This window comes from Octopus bimaculoides, chromosome 14 (assembly GCF_046866305.1).
Source record: "Octopus bimaculoides isolate indiv1 chromosome 14, ASM4686630v1, whole genome shotgun sequence".
NCBI classification, from domain to species: domain Eukaryota; kingdom Metazoa; phylum Mollusca; class Cephalopoda; order Octopoda; family Octopodidae; genus Octopus; species Octopus bimaculoides.
This window is the reverse complement of record NC_142941.1, coordinates 17,813,165-17,828,324: the sequence shown is the minus strand read 5'-3', so window position 1 is coordinate 17,828,324 and position 15,160 is coordinate 17,813,165. Positions and strand designations below refer to the sequence as shown.

General features: G+C 35.1%; 1 protein-coding gene across 15 annotated transcripts in view; it reads right to left on the bottom strand.

The window, feature by feature from the left end:
- The window catches only part of LOC106878020 (coiled-coil domain-containing protein 186), a 173,635-nt gene that overhangs the window by 14,268 nt on the left and 144,207 nt on the right, over positions 1-15,160 (bottom strand). For 9 of the 15 annotated variants that reach the window (XM_089362448.1, XM_089362450.1, XM_089362445.1 and 6 more), the window contains exons 14-18: positions 14,114-14,193; positions 12,594-12,764; positions 11,674-11,831; positions 10,300-10,369; positions 1,697-1,726 (exon numbers count right to left, since the gene is read on the bottom strand). In XM_089362448.1, the coding sequence (XP_089218574.1) occupies positions 1,697-1,726; positions 10,300-10,369; positions 11,674-11,831; positions 12,594-12,764; positions 14,114-14,193 (509 nt within the window). The remainder of the gene's footprint in view (positions 1-1,696; positions 1,727-10,299; positions 10,370-11,673; positions 11,832-12,593; positions 12,765-14,113; positions 14,194-15,160) is intronic. The other 6 variants (XM_089362456.1, XM_089362457.1, XM_089362451.1 and 3 more) reach the window with 1 other exon arrangement.

Sequence of the window (15,160 nt, the reverse complement as noted above, 5' to 3'; positions counted from 1 at the left end):
CCCTGATCCTTTGTAACCTAATGCAAAGTATATGAAAAAACACCATTCAAAAATTATCTTATTCTGAAGATGGAGCCAAGAAAGCTTCAAAAGATTAATGGACTCATAATGGATTTAGGAATACTAATGTTCCAAACAGAACATAAAGAACTAAAAAGGAAATATGAAAAATCATTAATAAAAAAAAAAAATCAAACTCATAATTGTGTCCTTAAAATCTACGAGATTTTCCATGACTGTATAATGAGAAGGTTGGAATTTTACAAAGGAAAGAGACATCTAACAAAGTTCTTTACATCACCTTAATATGGAAAAGTGCATATATGTATGTTCCAAGTTTTAGGCCACAAGTTTACACCTAGCTGACTGAAATTTTGCATAAAGAAATAATCTTTTCAAGAAAAATGTCATAAGCTATGTGACTTTTAGTTCACACACACACACATTATAAATAGAGGAAATCTTGAACACAGGAGAATAGCTGCGAAAACAGCTTAGGGGATTGGGTAAAATATCCTTACAGATGGAAAAAAGTGGTCAGCAAGCCCTGTTAGGGGTCCTTCAGCTCAATCATACAGAGCACACCACTGGAATTTAAGAGGTACAGAGTTTGATTCTCTGTATCAGCTTACTGGCCACTTTTTTCTGTCTATAAGGGTATTTTACCCAATCCATTAAGCTGTTCTCACAGCTATTCTCTTCTGTTCTAGATTCCCTTCATTTCTAAAATACCAACTCACCCACAGCTTCAATGTTTGTTATATATATATATATATATATATATATACACACACACACATATATATATATATATATATATATATATATATGTATGTATATATGTATGTAAGTACTAGGCTTACAAAGAATAAGTCCTGGGGTCGATTTGCTCGACTAAAGGCGGTGCTCCAGCATGGCTGCAGTCAAATGACTGAAACAATTAAAAGAGTAAAAGAGTAAAGAGTAATACAGACTTGATCATCAATCTTAAATGCTCATTTTTTAACAATGATTCTTATTAGACTGTGGCCATGCTGGAGTACCACCACCTTGAAGAATACTTAGTCAAATCAATCAACCCCAGGACTTATATTTTGAAACTTGGTACTTACTCTCTATTGCTCTCTTTTGCTGAACCATTAAATTATGGAGACATAAACACACCAACAGATACAAAGTCACACAGACACACATATGTGACAGGCTTCTTTCAGTTTCTATCTACCAAATCCATTCACAAGGCTTTGGTCGGCCCAAGGCTATAGTAGGAAACACTTGTTTAAGGGGCCTTGCAATGGTACTGAACCTGGAACCACATGTTTGGAAAGCAAGCTTCTTACCACACAGCCATGCCTGTGTCAAAAAAGACATCGCAAATTCTTCAAATTTCGAAAGCTTTTCATGTCAACATGATGATGTTATTCAACTAAGCTATCCATAATTTTTCTATTGCAAAATGTAAATGTATGAATAAATGGTTTCTAAAATTACAATTTAAAATACCGACAAAGAAATGCAAAAAGACAGATAAAAGAAGTAAAAAAAAAGCAAATAAACAAGGTGTAAAAGGGGAGATAATTCTAGTTAAGTTGGAAACTATGTTTGAGAAGAGATAAAAGGACACCATAAGAAAGCACTAGGAAAAGAATAAACAAACACTGAAGGTCGGTGTGGTGGCGCAGCAGTAGCTACCTACCTTGATGTCACTCTGAGAGGAAACAACAGCCTGTCAGGTCAGGTGTGGAAACGAAAAAAAAAGTATAAGACAAAAAAAAAACAAAAATAAAAAAAATGAAGGTGGGAAACAGGTGAGAAGAATAAGGGGTTTCTGTAAGCAATCAATGTAAAATGGAAGTAAAAAACGGTGAAAAATACGAGGAGGAGGAGGAGGGAGGGAGGATGATGATGATGAGGATTAAAATAAAAGTAAAGTGCTTTTAATGTTGAAAGCAGATATGAAGCAGTGGTTAATATTGACAACTTATTATCTACAGAGCAATTCAGATGGCAAAAATGCAAAGGAATTATACAGATGTTAAAGAACTGTTAGTTTCATAAAGACTTTTCTACATTTATTTCAAACAACAATGCAAATCTCACACTAAAGCATTGGACCAACAGGCTTAAGTAAGGTCTTAGCTGATTAAAATTTGAGTTAGAAAGTCTTCTACAAGCTTCCAATACATGAAACATTTTAAATGTAGACTCGAATCAATTTTGGTTTTAGATTTGCTTTTAGATAATGGCAGCAGTTGTAGCCAAACTAGCTTGAATGTGGCCCATTGTGAATGTACTATTAGAACATTGTAAGGCAATGAGCTGGCAGAATTGTTAATGCACCGGGCAAAATGCTTAGTAGCATTTCATCCGTCTTTATATTCTGAGTTCAAATTCCACCATGGTCGACTTTGCTTTTCATCCGTTCAGGTTCGATAAAATAAGTACCAGTTGAGCATTGGGGTCAATGTATCAATGTAATCAACTTACTCCCTCCCCTGAAAATACTGGCCTTATGCCAAAATTTGAATCCGTTATGACATCATATTACTGTGGTATTCAGCTTGAGAGATCCTCTCAGATAGAGACATGGTACTAAAAGTACAGACATCTGCTAGACAATATGTAACTCTGTATGAGAGGATCTCTCAAGGTGAATATTGCATTAATGCAATGTTCTAATAATACATCCACAATAAGTAAGATATAATGATTACCATTTGGTATTAATACTACTCCTGTTGCTAATATCTATTTTCTAATAAATAATATAACCAAGCAAATGAAACAATTTGTTTTTTTAGCAGATACATTCCAAAGTAGTTTCTTGTGTCTGACAATACTCTTGTCAATTTTAGCTTGTTTGCATTGTTTGCAGGGACAAACTATATGTGCTTGTGGTACGTGTTTATAACTAGTGGACTGAAGCACAGAAATTTCAGTATCTTGGTCAAAAATTCAATAAAAGTACTACTAATACAATATGCACCATTGATCTTTATTGGCAACAAGGCCCGCTCCCTAACAACTTGATTATGTTGTTTATCTTTGTTTCAGTTTAGTTGCTGGAATGGTGGTTCTAGTTTTAAATCAAGGTGTTGGGGAGATCCTTGAAACAACTCCATGTGAGAAACGTCCAATTTTAAGGAAACTTTCCATATCAATATATGGAAAAAAAATAATAAATGTACACTAGTACACTAATATAACATGAGGACAGTGGTGTTGGCAGAAGTGGTAGAGTGATGGATAAAATCTCTTACAATATTTAGTTAGTGAAGGTGAATGGTGTAGGAGTTAGGGTGTCACTCTTACAACCATGAGATCATGGTTTTGATTCCTGGACTGGGCAGTGCATTGCGTTCTTTAGCAAAACTCATCATTTCATGTTGCTCCAGTCCTCTCAGCTGTAAATGAGTTCCAGTAATAGCTGGGAAGTTAACTATGTGACAAACTGACATATCCTTTAAGGAGAGCATTGTAAACTCAGTCACTTATATGCCATGGAAATTGAGTTAAGCTCCAGCCTTATGGATTCACAAGTATTTAGTTAAGTCACTGAGTTCAAATACCACTAAAGTCAACTTTGCTTATCATCCTTCTGGAGTTGATGAGATAAAGTACTGATCAAGTACTGCAAACAATTCATTTGGCTGATTCCTCTACTCAATTTTATAGCCTTGTGCCAATTTCAGAAGTTAACATAATGTAAACTCCTTCATCTATTTCACGTGTATGTGTGTGTGTTAAATGGAAATTACTATTTTAAAATGAGTTTAAGAATAACAACCAAACATGCACTGTTAATGGGGACTTGATGCTGAGAACAGACTAGAATATATTGTAAAATTCGTTTTGTATAGGCCTGTAAGTTTTGGATGTTGGCTGTTCAACCAGCTTGATGAAACAACCATCAGGAGATAGTTAAGGTCCCAATCAACATACATTTTACAATATGTCCATATATTATATATATATATATATATATATATATATATATATATATATAAACACATATCCAAATCCATATATCTATCTAAACATACAAACACACACATAAATGTACACAAAATACTGTTAGAAGAAAAGCAAAATTAATAAAGCAAGCTTTGCTGGTTATTATGGTTATATATATATATAGATAGATAGATAGATAGATAGATAGATAGATAGATAGATAGATAGAGAGAGAGAGAGAGAGAGAGAGAGAGAGAGAGAGAGAGAGAGAGAGAGAGAGAGAGAAAAAGAGAGAATAAGTCACTTTCTAATATGTTTGAGCATTCCTCTAACTTAAACTATCGCAACATATTACAGAAAATATTGAATGCTAATAAATTTGGTCAGGTTTGTGAAAAACTTAGGTTGCTGAAAAAGAAGAAAAAAAAAAGATAATAACAGAAGCAACAACATGTATTTGAAGAAAGAAATTTTTGAAAAATATATTTCAGTGCTTGCTAAATAAGAATGTGAAGATGAATAAACAGAAAGATATTCAAATGAAAATTGCAAAAGAAAATTTTAAAAAAAAGATAAATTTAAAAAAAAAATCAATCAATTGGTGCTGTTGAATCATCCATGTGCATCAGTTTGGATGATGAAATGAGAGAGATAGAGAAAGTATGCTAGTATGAATATTTCTCTTTCAAATATATACATTTATAGGAAGGGAGGGATAGGAGGGAGGGAGAGATGAATGAATGGATGGATGGATGAATAGATAGATAGAGATAGATAGATAGATAGATAGATAGATAGATAGATAGATAGATAGATAGATGGTGTTTCTTAAAGAGAATACATGTAGCTGATTGAATTAATTACTAACAAAGTCAACTCCAGTTAGTTTTAACCTGGGAACAGTGAGATAGGAAACTACATACTGCAAAGCATCTCCACAATCACCATTGTGACTATTCTTTTTACCAGTTTCATCAGAGGGTAAAGGGCCATGCTCATGATCCCACAGTGCCTCCAAGATTGGTGAGATTAAAAGAATGCTTTATTTTTCAGATGGGAAATCTAGCTTGAATGCTTGCAATAGAGTAGACAGACCCCATTAAATATACCCAAGAGCCAGGAGGTAATGTTACACCAGACAATGGGTTATGGTCCCATGATGTTTCCGTCTACAAAATTTCACTTGCAAGGTTTTTGCTTGACCTGAGTCAGTGATAGAAGGCACTTGTCTGAAACAAACCCAGAACCAAGTCATCGCAAAATAAACTTCTTAGCCATACAGGCAGGCCTGGACCATTTTGGCTGTAGTGCTACTAACTCTGCCAAACAAATGACTACCCATCTGATAAGGGTACACCAGGCACATACATCACACCCATATGTGTGCAACATGGTGATCTCATAACAATATAAACAATACATGACCTTGTAGGTGGAGCCCAGTTAGAATTTTCTTCAGGTCAAGTGGCCCATCTCCCTCAAAAGGTCCCTGAATAAGGTTTGTTTAAGAATGCACAAAACACCCATGTTTCCAGAGATGAATTATCCAAACCCCAAAGAAATTCCTCTCAACACATGGCTATGAGGCTCCCTCACTGCTTCTGCTTGGAATCAGAGATGCACATATCGTCAACCAATAAGGGACATACTCAACTGATGAAGGGCAAGCGACTGACAAGCAAATCTGTGGTATTGAGCAGAATATTTGCTGTAGCCCTTCTTTTATACCAAGACAAAACATGTACATGATAATAATTATTATTATTATTGCTGTTGTTATCATTATTATTATTATTATTATTATTACTGTAGTTTAGCAGTAGTTCATTAAATTAATGGGTTAAAAAGAAACATTGATATAGAGTTAAGCAGTATTAGACATAATTAGTGCTTAAATTAGACGCCTAAAAAACAGTATATCAGTCACATGGTTAACTAACTTCCTACCAAGCAATCAGAATAGAAAACACATTCTGCCTTCTAGGCAAGAGCTAGTAATGGACAAAGGCAAATGTCTTATACAGGTGTGGAAAATTCCAGAATACAAAGGAGGCTAAATCAAAATATGACAAAATATTGTGTTTATAATGATATTGTTGTTGGCACTCCATCGCTTATGACGTCGAGGGCTCCAGTTGATCCAATCAATGGAACAGCCTGCTCGTGAAATTAACATGCAAGTGGCTGAGCACTCCACAGACACATGTACCCTTAACGTAGTTCTCGGGGATATTCAGCGTGACACAGTGTGACAAGGCTGGCCCTTTGAATTACAGGCACAACAGAAACAGGAAGAAAGAGTGAGAGAAAGTTGTGGTGAAAGAGTACAGCAGGGTTCGCCACCATCCCCTGCCGGAGCCTCGTGGAGCTTTAGGTGTTTTCGCTCAATAAACACGTACAACGCCCGGTCTGGGAATCGAAACCGCGATCCTATGACCGCGAGTCCGCTGCCCTAACCACTGGGTCATTGCGCCTCCACTATAATGATATAGCAACACTTAAACCATGGTAAGCTCTAATAGCTCTGCTTCTTTTTCTCAGCAAGATATTACATTAACTTAGCAGAAAAAAAAAATGGTTGTTCAAATGTTTAATTAGAATAATGTGTATGAATTGATGACTCTTGTTCACTCTTGCAACATCATCCTCATTATCATCATTGTTTTAACTCGCATGATGTGAACAGAATTTGTTGAGGCAGATCTTCAATGGTGGGATGCCCTTCTTGTTGCCAACCTTCACTTGTTTCCAATTAAAGTAATAATTTTTCCATGACCAAACGAGTCTTCACAACATACTGGAAATGAACGACACTGCTTGCATGATGGTGACACTCATTTACAACTATCACACAATGTCAAAGCAAGGAGACACTAACTCTCAAATACACACACATATGACAAGCTTTCTTTTCAGTTTCTGTTAACCAAATCCACTAATAAACCTTTGGTCAGCCAAGGGCCATAGTAGAAGACATATGCCCAAGGTGCTGTGGTTGGGAAACAAACTTCCTACTACACAGTCACATTTGTGCCTATATTAGTCAATAGATAATGGTTTTAAACTTTGATACAAGTCAGCAATTTTAGGGGAGATGTAAATCAATTACATTGCGTCTAGTGTTCAGCTGATAGTAAAGGAAGAAAGGCAAAGTCAACCTCAGCAGAATTTGAACTCAGAATGTAATTTGCTGGAAGAAATATTGCAAAGCACTTTTTCAGACACTAACAGTTCTGCCAGTTTGTCATCTTATTTCGTCTATTGATCACAACTGTTCTCATCAGTAAGAATTTAATTTTAATTAATCATTGTTTCTTGGCTTACTACAACAAATATGTTAGCACCAATTTTACTATTTCTAGTTCATCTTCAACCATTCATAATTCATCTGTAAAAGTCTTGTTCTGGGATTCAAACTTTGAGCGATCATATATTTCCATATGTTTTCTTTCCCTTTACAACTATTACTGTTATACTTTTATTGACTGTAACAATATCTAATGGTGAAACATTTACTTGATATCCTTGAAATGTATTTGTGACAAACTTAAAGCAAACCAATGGAACACAAACACAGGCATCACCCATGTTATAACTACCTGAGGTTACAGGATTCTGTGTTCATGGGAGGAAACTGTAAAGACTGACAGCTAGTTTCTGAATAAATTTTGTAATTTCACCCTTACAGGAACTTGGGTAAATTCTAAGAATTTAAAAACTACTCATTCTTTATAGCCAAAAGGTTAATTTTTGGCATTTTAGCTGAGGTCAGAGTATGGAAAGAGAGAGAAAGAGGAGGGAGAGAGATAGAGAGAGAGAGAGAGAGAGAGAGAGAGAGAGATAGATAGAGAGAGAGAGAGAGAGAGAGAGAGAGAGAGAGAGAGAGTATGTGTGTATAAAAATTGCTCTTTATATTGGAAGAAATGAATCAATGCCTTGTTAATAGCTTTCAGGAGGACATGCAAAACATACTACTATGCCAGACAAACTGATTGACACCCACTTCAACACAATGGGCCACTTCATCACTCACTTATCAGTGTGCAGAATCTCCACACACCATGGAACCACATTCCCAAGGAAACAGGAGGGGATAATATTTCATGTTCAAATTTGGTGCAATGTCATGAACAGATTTAAATGAAAGTTTTTTCCCCCCTCTACTCCTACACCTCCTCTTAGTTCTTATCTATTAACTTCACTCTCATCTTGTCTTTTCCCTTTACCTCACACTCACCTTTGCCTGTTTCTTCATCTCATTCCATTCCTCTTTCTCCTACCTCTCTCACTCAATTTCTCTCTCTCACTATTTCCTGTTCACATATAAAATTTCCACAGTCCTGTGTTCTTCATCAATTGCAGCCAATTTCTTTAAATTAGAGGATGTAAAACTCAACTGTGTCTCTTAAATGTCTCTACCGTCAACTTTTTGCCAAAGAAAGACTGACTGAAATGTTGGATCTTCCATTCATCATATTAGGGCAAGTTCACTTTCATTTGCTGACTTTTACTGTGTGTGTGTGTGTGTGTTTATAAACACACACACATATGCAAACAACACATGCACACACACACGTTGAGTATGAATAGTTCAATGCACCAGTATACTAGATCACTCCAGTATGCAATCTAGATGTCTGGAGGAAGTTGAATGTAAGCAAATTCAGAAGAGGAAAGGTTTTTAAATGCAGCAGCTGACTTGTCAAGGTATACATATTCAGTTTTGAATGGAAACTGGATGATTAAAAAAACAACAAAAAAAAAAACAAAACCCGAGTCACATAGAGTAGAACTAGACTGAAGAAGACCATGGATGAAGTGCAGAGATCAGTGATTTAAGCCTTACATATGAATGATAGCATGTAATTGGGCAAACAACTTATGTCAACATGGGAAAAATAATGATAAAGGCAGTGATTATAATGATTTCTATGATGGCATATATGACTTTATTGTTTGATAAATATATCTTTAATATACATGCATCTAAAAGTGAAGTGAATGAGATAATAACAAAAATCTATACATGGCTTAAATCTTAAATAATATATAAAAATAGCTTTTATAGGGTGAGACTTTAATACAGCGATGGCTATCATTAATCACAGCATTATATATCAACATGGTGAAAAATTTTAGATCTCTCTCTCTATTTCAAATTCTTTTATTTATTTATTTATGTCTTTTGTGAGTGCATGTGATCTAGTGATAAAGGGTATTGCATTCATTGTCTTCCAATTCCCAGACTGAGCAGTGCATTGTATTCTCAAGCAAAACACTTCATCTCACATTGATCTGTGATCACTTTGACATTTGAGAGGTGTAGCACACTATGCACCTATCAATTCGATGGAGGGAGTGAGCTAATGTACAGTATAAACATTTGATCACTATAAACAAGTCATATGTACAGGTTGTTCAGCAAGAAATTACAGAAAACTCATCTGATGTTGAAGAGCTAAGAGAGGAGAGTTTGCTTTTTTTTTTTTTTTTTATTTGGGAATTGTAATTTTTGTACTTTCTAAATACGGTAGAGGTTCACATGTGTAATACAGTGAGTCGAAAAGCTTCAATCAGCTGTGATTACCCAAACAATTAGTAAGATAAAAACTCCCTGTAGAAGTGTTGAAAACTTTAAAGTCAAACAAGGGAAATAACTACAATAAGATTCAGCTGATTGGAACTTTTACATGATATAGAAAACAGAGTGGAGTGGGATCTTGTTTTCAAAGCCAACTAGTGAAATCAAGACATGCTTCAGTCTTACTAGACCTCTTCAGTGATGCATATTCTTCAAAGTTGGTAAGACCAAGAGTCATTATTATAGAACTAGAGGGAATGTAGAGATGTTGGTTATGAATATCAGCAATATATGGCTGATATAGTGTTTTGCATACTAAAATACAAATACAGTAGAGTATCACATATATAATATAGTGAGCTGAAAAACTTCAGACAACAGAGATTATCCATGTAATTAGTAAATAAACACTTCCTCTGGAGGCGATTAAAAATCTAAAAACAATATTTTGGACAACACTGGTAATGCTAATTGGAACTGTCTCTAATGGCTATAACAGCTTCAAAAACAAACAGACAAAAAGTGACAAATACAGAAAATGGCAAATGCACAGAAATCTTCACAGCAAATTTTTACTGATAATTATTTCTTCTTTAGCATTATTCTGAGATGAAAATCTCAGAAGAATAATAACAAGAAAAAAAAAGGGGGAAAAGAAAAAAAAAAGGGGAAAAGAAAAAAAAAATCAGAACAAAATCCATCACATTAGATGAAATTTAGTGGAAATATTTGCAAAGAAATTATGGGGAAGAAAAAAAACTGACCTTATTTATATCCATGTAGTCTGTTGACAGAACTCCTGTTTCTTCACGCAAGGCATAATTCTGAATAATTCTAAAATAAACAACAATAATAAAAGTTAAGTGCATTATTTTGCTGTTGTCATTGTTTTTCTTTATTTTGGGGTTGATCATTTGTTTGTATTAAGCGTTGGGCCTATCACGCAACTCATTTTAACACAGCCACCTGGTTTGTGTTTTAGTGGATGCTACACTGTTACAAGCACTTGGACTAGATCCTTGGTTAGCTCTCCACTGGTCCTTTGCTTGTAGATGTTGAGACTGAGCATAAGTTATATCAAACCCATCAGTCACACCAGTCCTGTCGATTGCATCAATGCCATTAATGGAGTGGAGAACTGCAAAGATCATGGGTATTGGCTTTCCTCCTCTGACCATATACAGTCAGGTTATGAAACCTTTAGCCTCAGCAAAGAATGGAGTTATGCTCACAAGTGTCCTTTTTTTCAAAGTGCAGGGCAATAGGGAAGAATGCCTGCTGTTAATATAGCAGATCTCTGCTCACAGAAACACCAGTTTAGTACAAAAGGGAATTATGTACCAATACAACTAGGTACTAGTGTTACTGTAAGAGTTGTTCTCTCTTCTCAATAATCAGTATCAAAATCTGGATTTATCTAAATATTCATATTTGGACACACACATTTTATATTTGCACTTTTTTTTAATCATGTTACATCCTATATTTTTTTATAACTGTCTTATATTTATTATTCTTATAATTATTATTTTTATTTGTATATGTATACATAGTTAATTAAAAAAAAGGGAGAAAAAAGATAAGAAAAAAACAACAACGCGAGGACATAGTATATGCAAAGTATTAATGAGATGCTCAGAGATGGCAAGAAAGAGTGGTTGTTTTACGTTTCAAGCATAGCTCTTCTTCGGAAACAGGGGACATAGTAAAGTCCAAAAGAAAAAGAAGGAGAAAGAAAAGAATCGCCAAGTCCATGTGTAGTTACATTTTTGAAATGACCAGAAGTAGATGGACAAAGAGAAAGTGCTTTCTGGGACAGGAGAGTGTGAAGAATGGTTGGTATCTGTGTGTATGTGTGGATGTATCGTGGCATGTGTGTGTTTGTGTGTGTGCGATAGCATGTCTGTTAATTTTAAGTACTTAGCTCAAATATATCTATAGCTTTAAGGAGTGCAACATAAACATTGTGTGAGTGTGTGTGTGTATAGTCTTGAATCACAACATGGTTCTAATTACTAAAGTAAGTCATAGGACATCACAGCTTATTGTTTTACAGATTAACTCTCTCACACACACACACACACACACACACACACACACAGAGTTAATGACTGCAATAACAATGACAAAAATCTAACCGTTTCTTCTTCTGAATTTCATCTACTAAATGATTGATGTGATCCTCCATGAATTCTATCTTGTCATTCTTTCTAGCATGAGCCTTCTGAAGTTTGACAATCCTTTCAATAAGAACCTGTTTGTCAACTTCAACTTGCTCAGTGATGACAGGGTATTCCTGTAAAAAAATAACAATAAAAGCAGAGGCTTACAACAGTGTAAGAAAAAGGAAGAATTAAAGAGGAAAAATATTTTGTCTATTTCATAAAGCAGAATACAATTATCAAGATCTATAGCCAAGAGATCCAACTCACAATGAATGACTCCTTTTTAACAAAGTAGGTAAAAAGAGCTAATATATAATTTATTAAGTGTGACAATGATAAATGATTCACTGGATTTCAATGTTGGATTCAATTCCTCTCAGTAACACCACTGAAGTAGAAACAAGTAATCAGCCAAAAGGACTACATACCAATATAAAGTGACAGATATATAGCAGCATGATTCTGATAACATTACTATTCAAAAGCATTGGGAATAAATATTTTTCTTTTCTGCGCCCTTTTAAAGCCTAGCCAGGCTCATGGGCCCGGTTTCCCGGTTTCTATGGCGTATGTGTTCCCCCCAGCTGGACGGGACGCCAGGCCATCGCAGCGTTACTCAAGAAACAGAAAGAAAGAGTGAGAGAAAGTTGGGGCGAAAGAGTACAACATGGGTTGCCACCACCACCTGCCAGAGCCACGTGGAGCTTTAGGTGTTTTCGCTCAATAAACACACACAACACCCGGTCTGGGAATCGAAACCGCGATCCTACGACTACGAGTCCGCTGCCCTAACCACTGGGCCATTGCGCCTCCATTGGGAATAAATAACTGGTTAGAAAACATAGCAGACATGAAGGCGAAGTAACTGCCAATTTGAACTTCAACCGCTTTACCTGGTCTGGGTTGCCATTTCTATGTATCACAGTTGACTGGACATTGTTATCGAGTGTATTTAGAGAGCCATTAGAGCTTGTACGAGAACCAAGACTTGTGCTATCTTTCTCTCCTGTATTTTCATAGTTTTCAAGTTTCCGCCTTGTGAAAGTTAACTGCCTTGTCAAATCCTATTAGAAATGAAAGGAAAAGAAAAATCGAAAGATATTAAAAAAGAAAAAAAAAAAATCAAATAGACAGAGAAAACAAGAAATGGTAATATATATAATTTCTTGTAAAATAAAATTTAAAGTTATCTATTATCAATGCAGATAACAGAGTTGCAACGGCTGAGTTGATAAAGAATTAGCTTTTCAATTAAATTCTAGTAAACAGTTCTCATCATTGGCATTGTAACACACCTAACTATTCTGGTAGAAAAGCAAGTAGAAAACAGAAAAATTCAGGGGTTGAGCATCTATTGATTAGTTCCAGAACAGCCCTAACTGAACAGACATATATATGATCAAGAACATTCTAACCATGAACATGATGTCCTTTTCTCTGGTATTATGTATCTATAGCTACATTATCCAATGTGCCCTTCCTTTTTAAAGCAATAGTAATTTGAAGATAATTTGGTGAGTATGTCTCGAAGATTAAGCAACTACTTGGAAGCCATTCTTGTCTTGTGAATTTAGTTGAAGTTTACAAAGAGTTGTTTTTTTTTCTATTCTTATCACTTCTACCATCCAGAAATAAATTTAAGAATTTGATTAGACAAACTGTCATTGCCATTGTTGTGATCACTATCATCATTATTCAATGTCTATTCTCCATGCTGGCATAGGTTGAACAGTTTGACCAGAACTGGTAAGGCCAAGGCTGCACCAGGTTCCATTGATTGGTCTGGCATGGTTTCTATGGATGGATGCCCTTCCTAACACCAACTACTCAAAAGTACACTCTGTGGAGTGGTTAACATTAGAAAGGCAGCCAACCATAGAAACCATGTCAGATAATCTCAGTCTTCCCCTGCCTGAGTGGCTGTTTCATTTTTAGTTTTTTAATAATAAATTTAATAATTCCAGTTAAATAAAGACTAAACTGACAAAACCAAAATTTGAATTACAGCAGTATAAGTTCCCAAACTGTTACTAACAATTTTAAATCTTTATGCTTTTGCTAACCTAACTGAATCAATGGGGATCTGAAATAATGAATATTTTATAGAAGTTCCTAGCATAAGACATTTGGTAAATAAAGTAAACATTTAAACAGTTGCAAGAATATTATATTGCATAGATTTCAGTATTGTAATTTAGCAACTCATGGCACTATGATGAGGTCCCTGAATGCCAACTTAATTTTCCACCCTAAAAGAAACTCATAAGATGTAAGAAATGCCAATTAAACTTGGCAGATAAGAAGAAAGGAAACTGGCAGAGGATTACTTAAAGAATAAGTGTTAACATTTTTAGGACTAAATACAGAAGAGAAAATATAATTGAAATCAATTTTAATTCAGATTCTAGCTTACTTTAATGTTGTTGGTGTGTTTCCTTTTTAGGGTTCGTATATCATCTTTGGCTTCCTCAAGCTGTACTCCAAGTTCCTCCACTAGATAACAGGGGTAAAAAAAGAAAGAATGTGCTTAACAATGATATTAAAAATTAAGTTTGTCTTAATATTTAGAAATATTTAGATAAAATTACACAGTATAACGTGATTTTTGTCTTTAGATAGCAACTGTTATTTCCTATTTGCTTACTCCTAGAAAGCATGAAAAAATGACTAATATTTCCTTCAAACTTTGCTTTTCTTACATCTGTTCAAACCCCACAAAAATTCCTCTCAACACATGGCTATCATAATCCCCTACTTCTCCTGATCATCATCAGAGATGCACATATTGTCAGCCACTAAGGGACATGCTCAAGTGGTTACGGTCAAGCAACAGACAAGAAAATCAGTGATATTGAGCAGAATATTTGCTATAATGATATTTCTGATTCAGCAACTAAGCACTGAATCTGCTTGAAATGTAATGGAAAATAGGTCAGTTTCAAAACATTGATGCCGAGGTCACTAAAGCAAAGTTTGAATGGAATAATAGTGATTTCCTTTGATTTCTAGATAGAAGCAATAACACTTACTGACCAAGGACAAAAAGAATTTTAGTTGTTACCCAGTATTATTGATTGAGTCTGACATTATTAATATTTTGACTGCTAACATTTGACTAAAAAACTAATAAGCAGACGTCATATTAAAATAACCAAATAATTTCCCTTCCTATTTTCTGGAATGAGTGTTCCAAAGAAGAAATTTCATTAAGCTTGATCGGTCTTTTTTTGCCAAACCGCTTAATTACCGGGAAGTAAACACACCAACATCAGTTGTCAGGCGATGGTGGGGTGACAAACATAAACACACACACAATTATATATACAATGGGCTTCTTTCAGTTTCTGTCTACCAAATCCACTCACAAGGCTTTGGTCAGCCCAAGACTATAATAGAAGACACTTGCCCAAAGTGCCATGCAGTGGGACTGAGCCCTGAACCATGTGGCTGGAAGCAAACT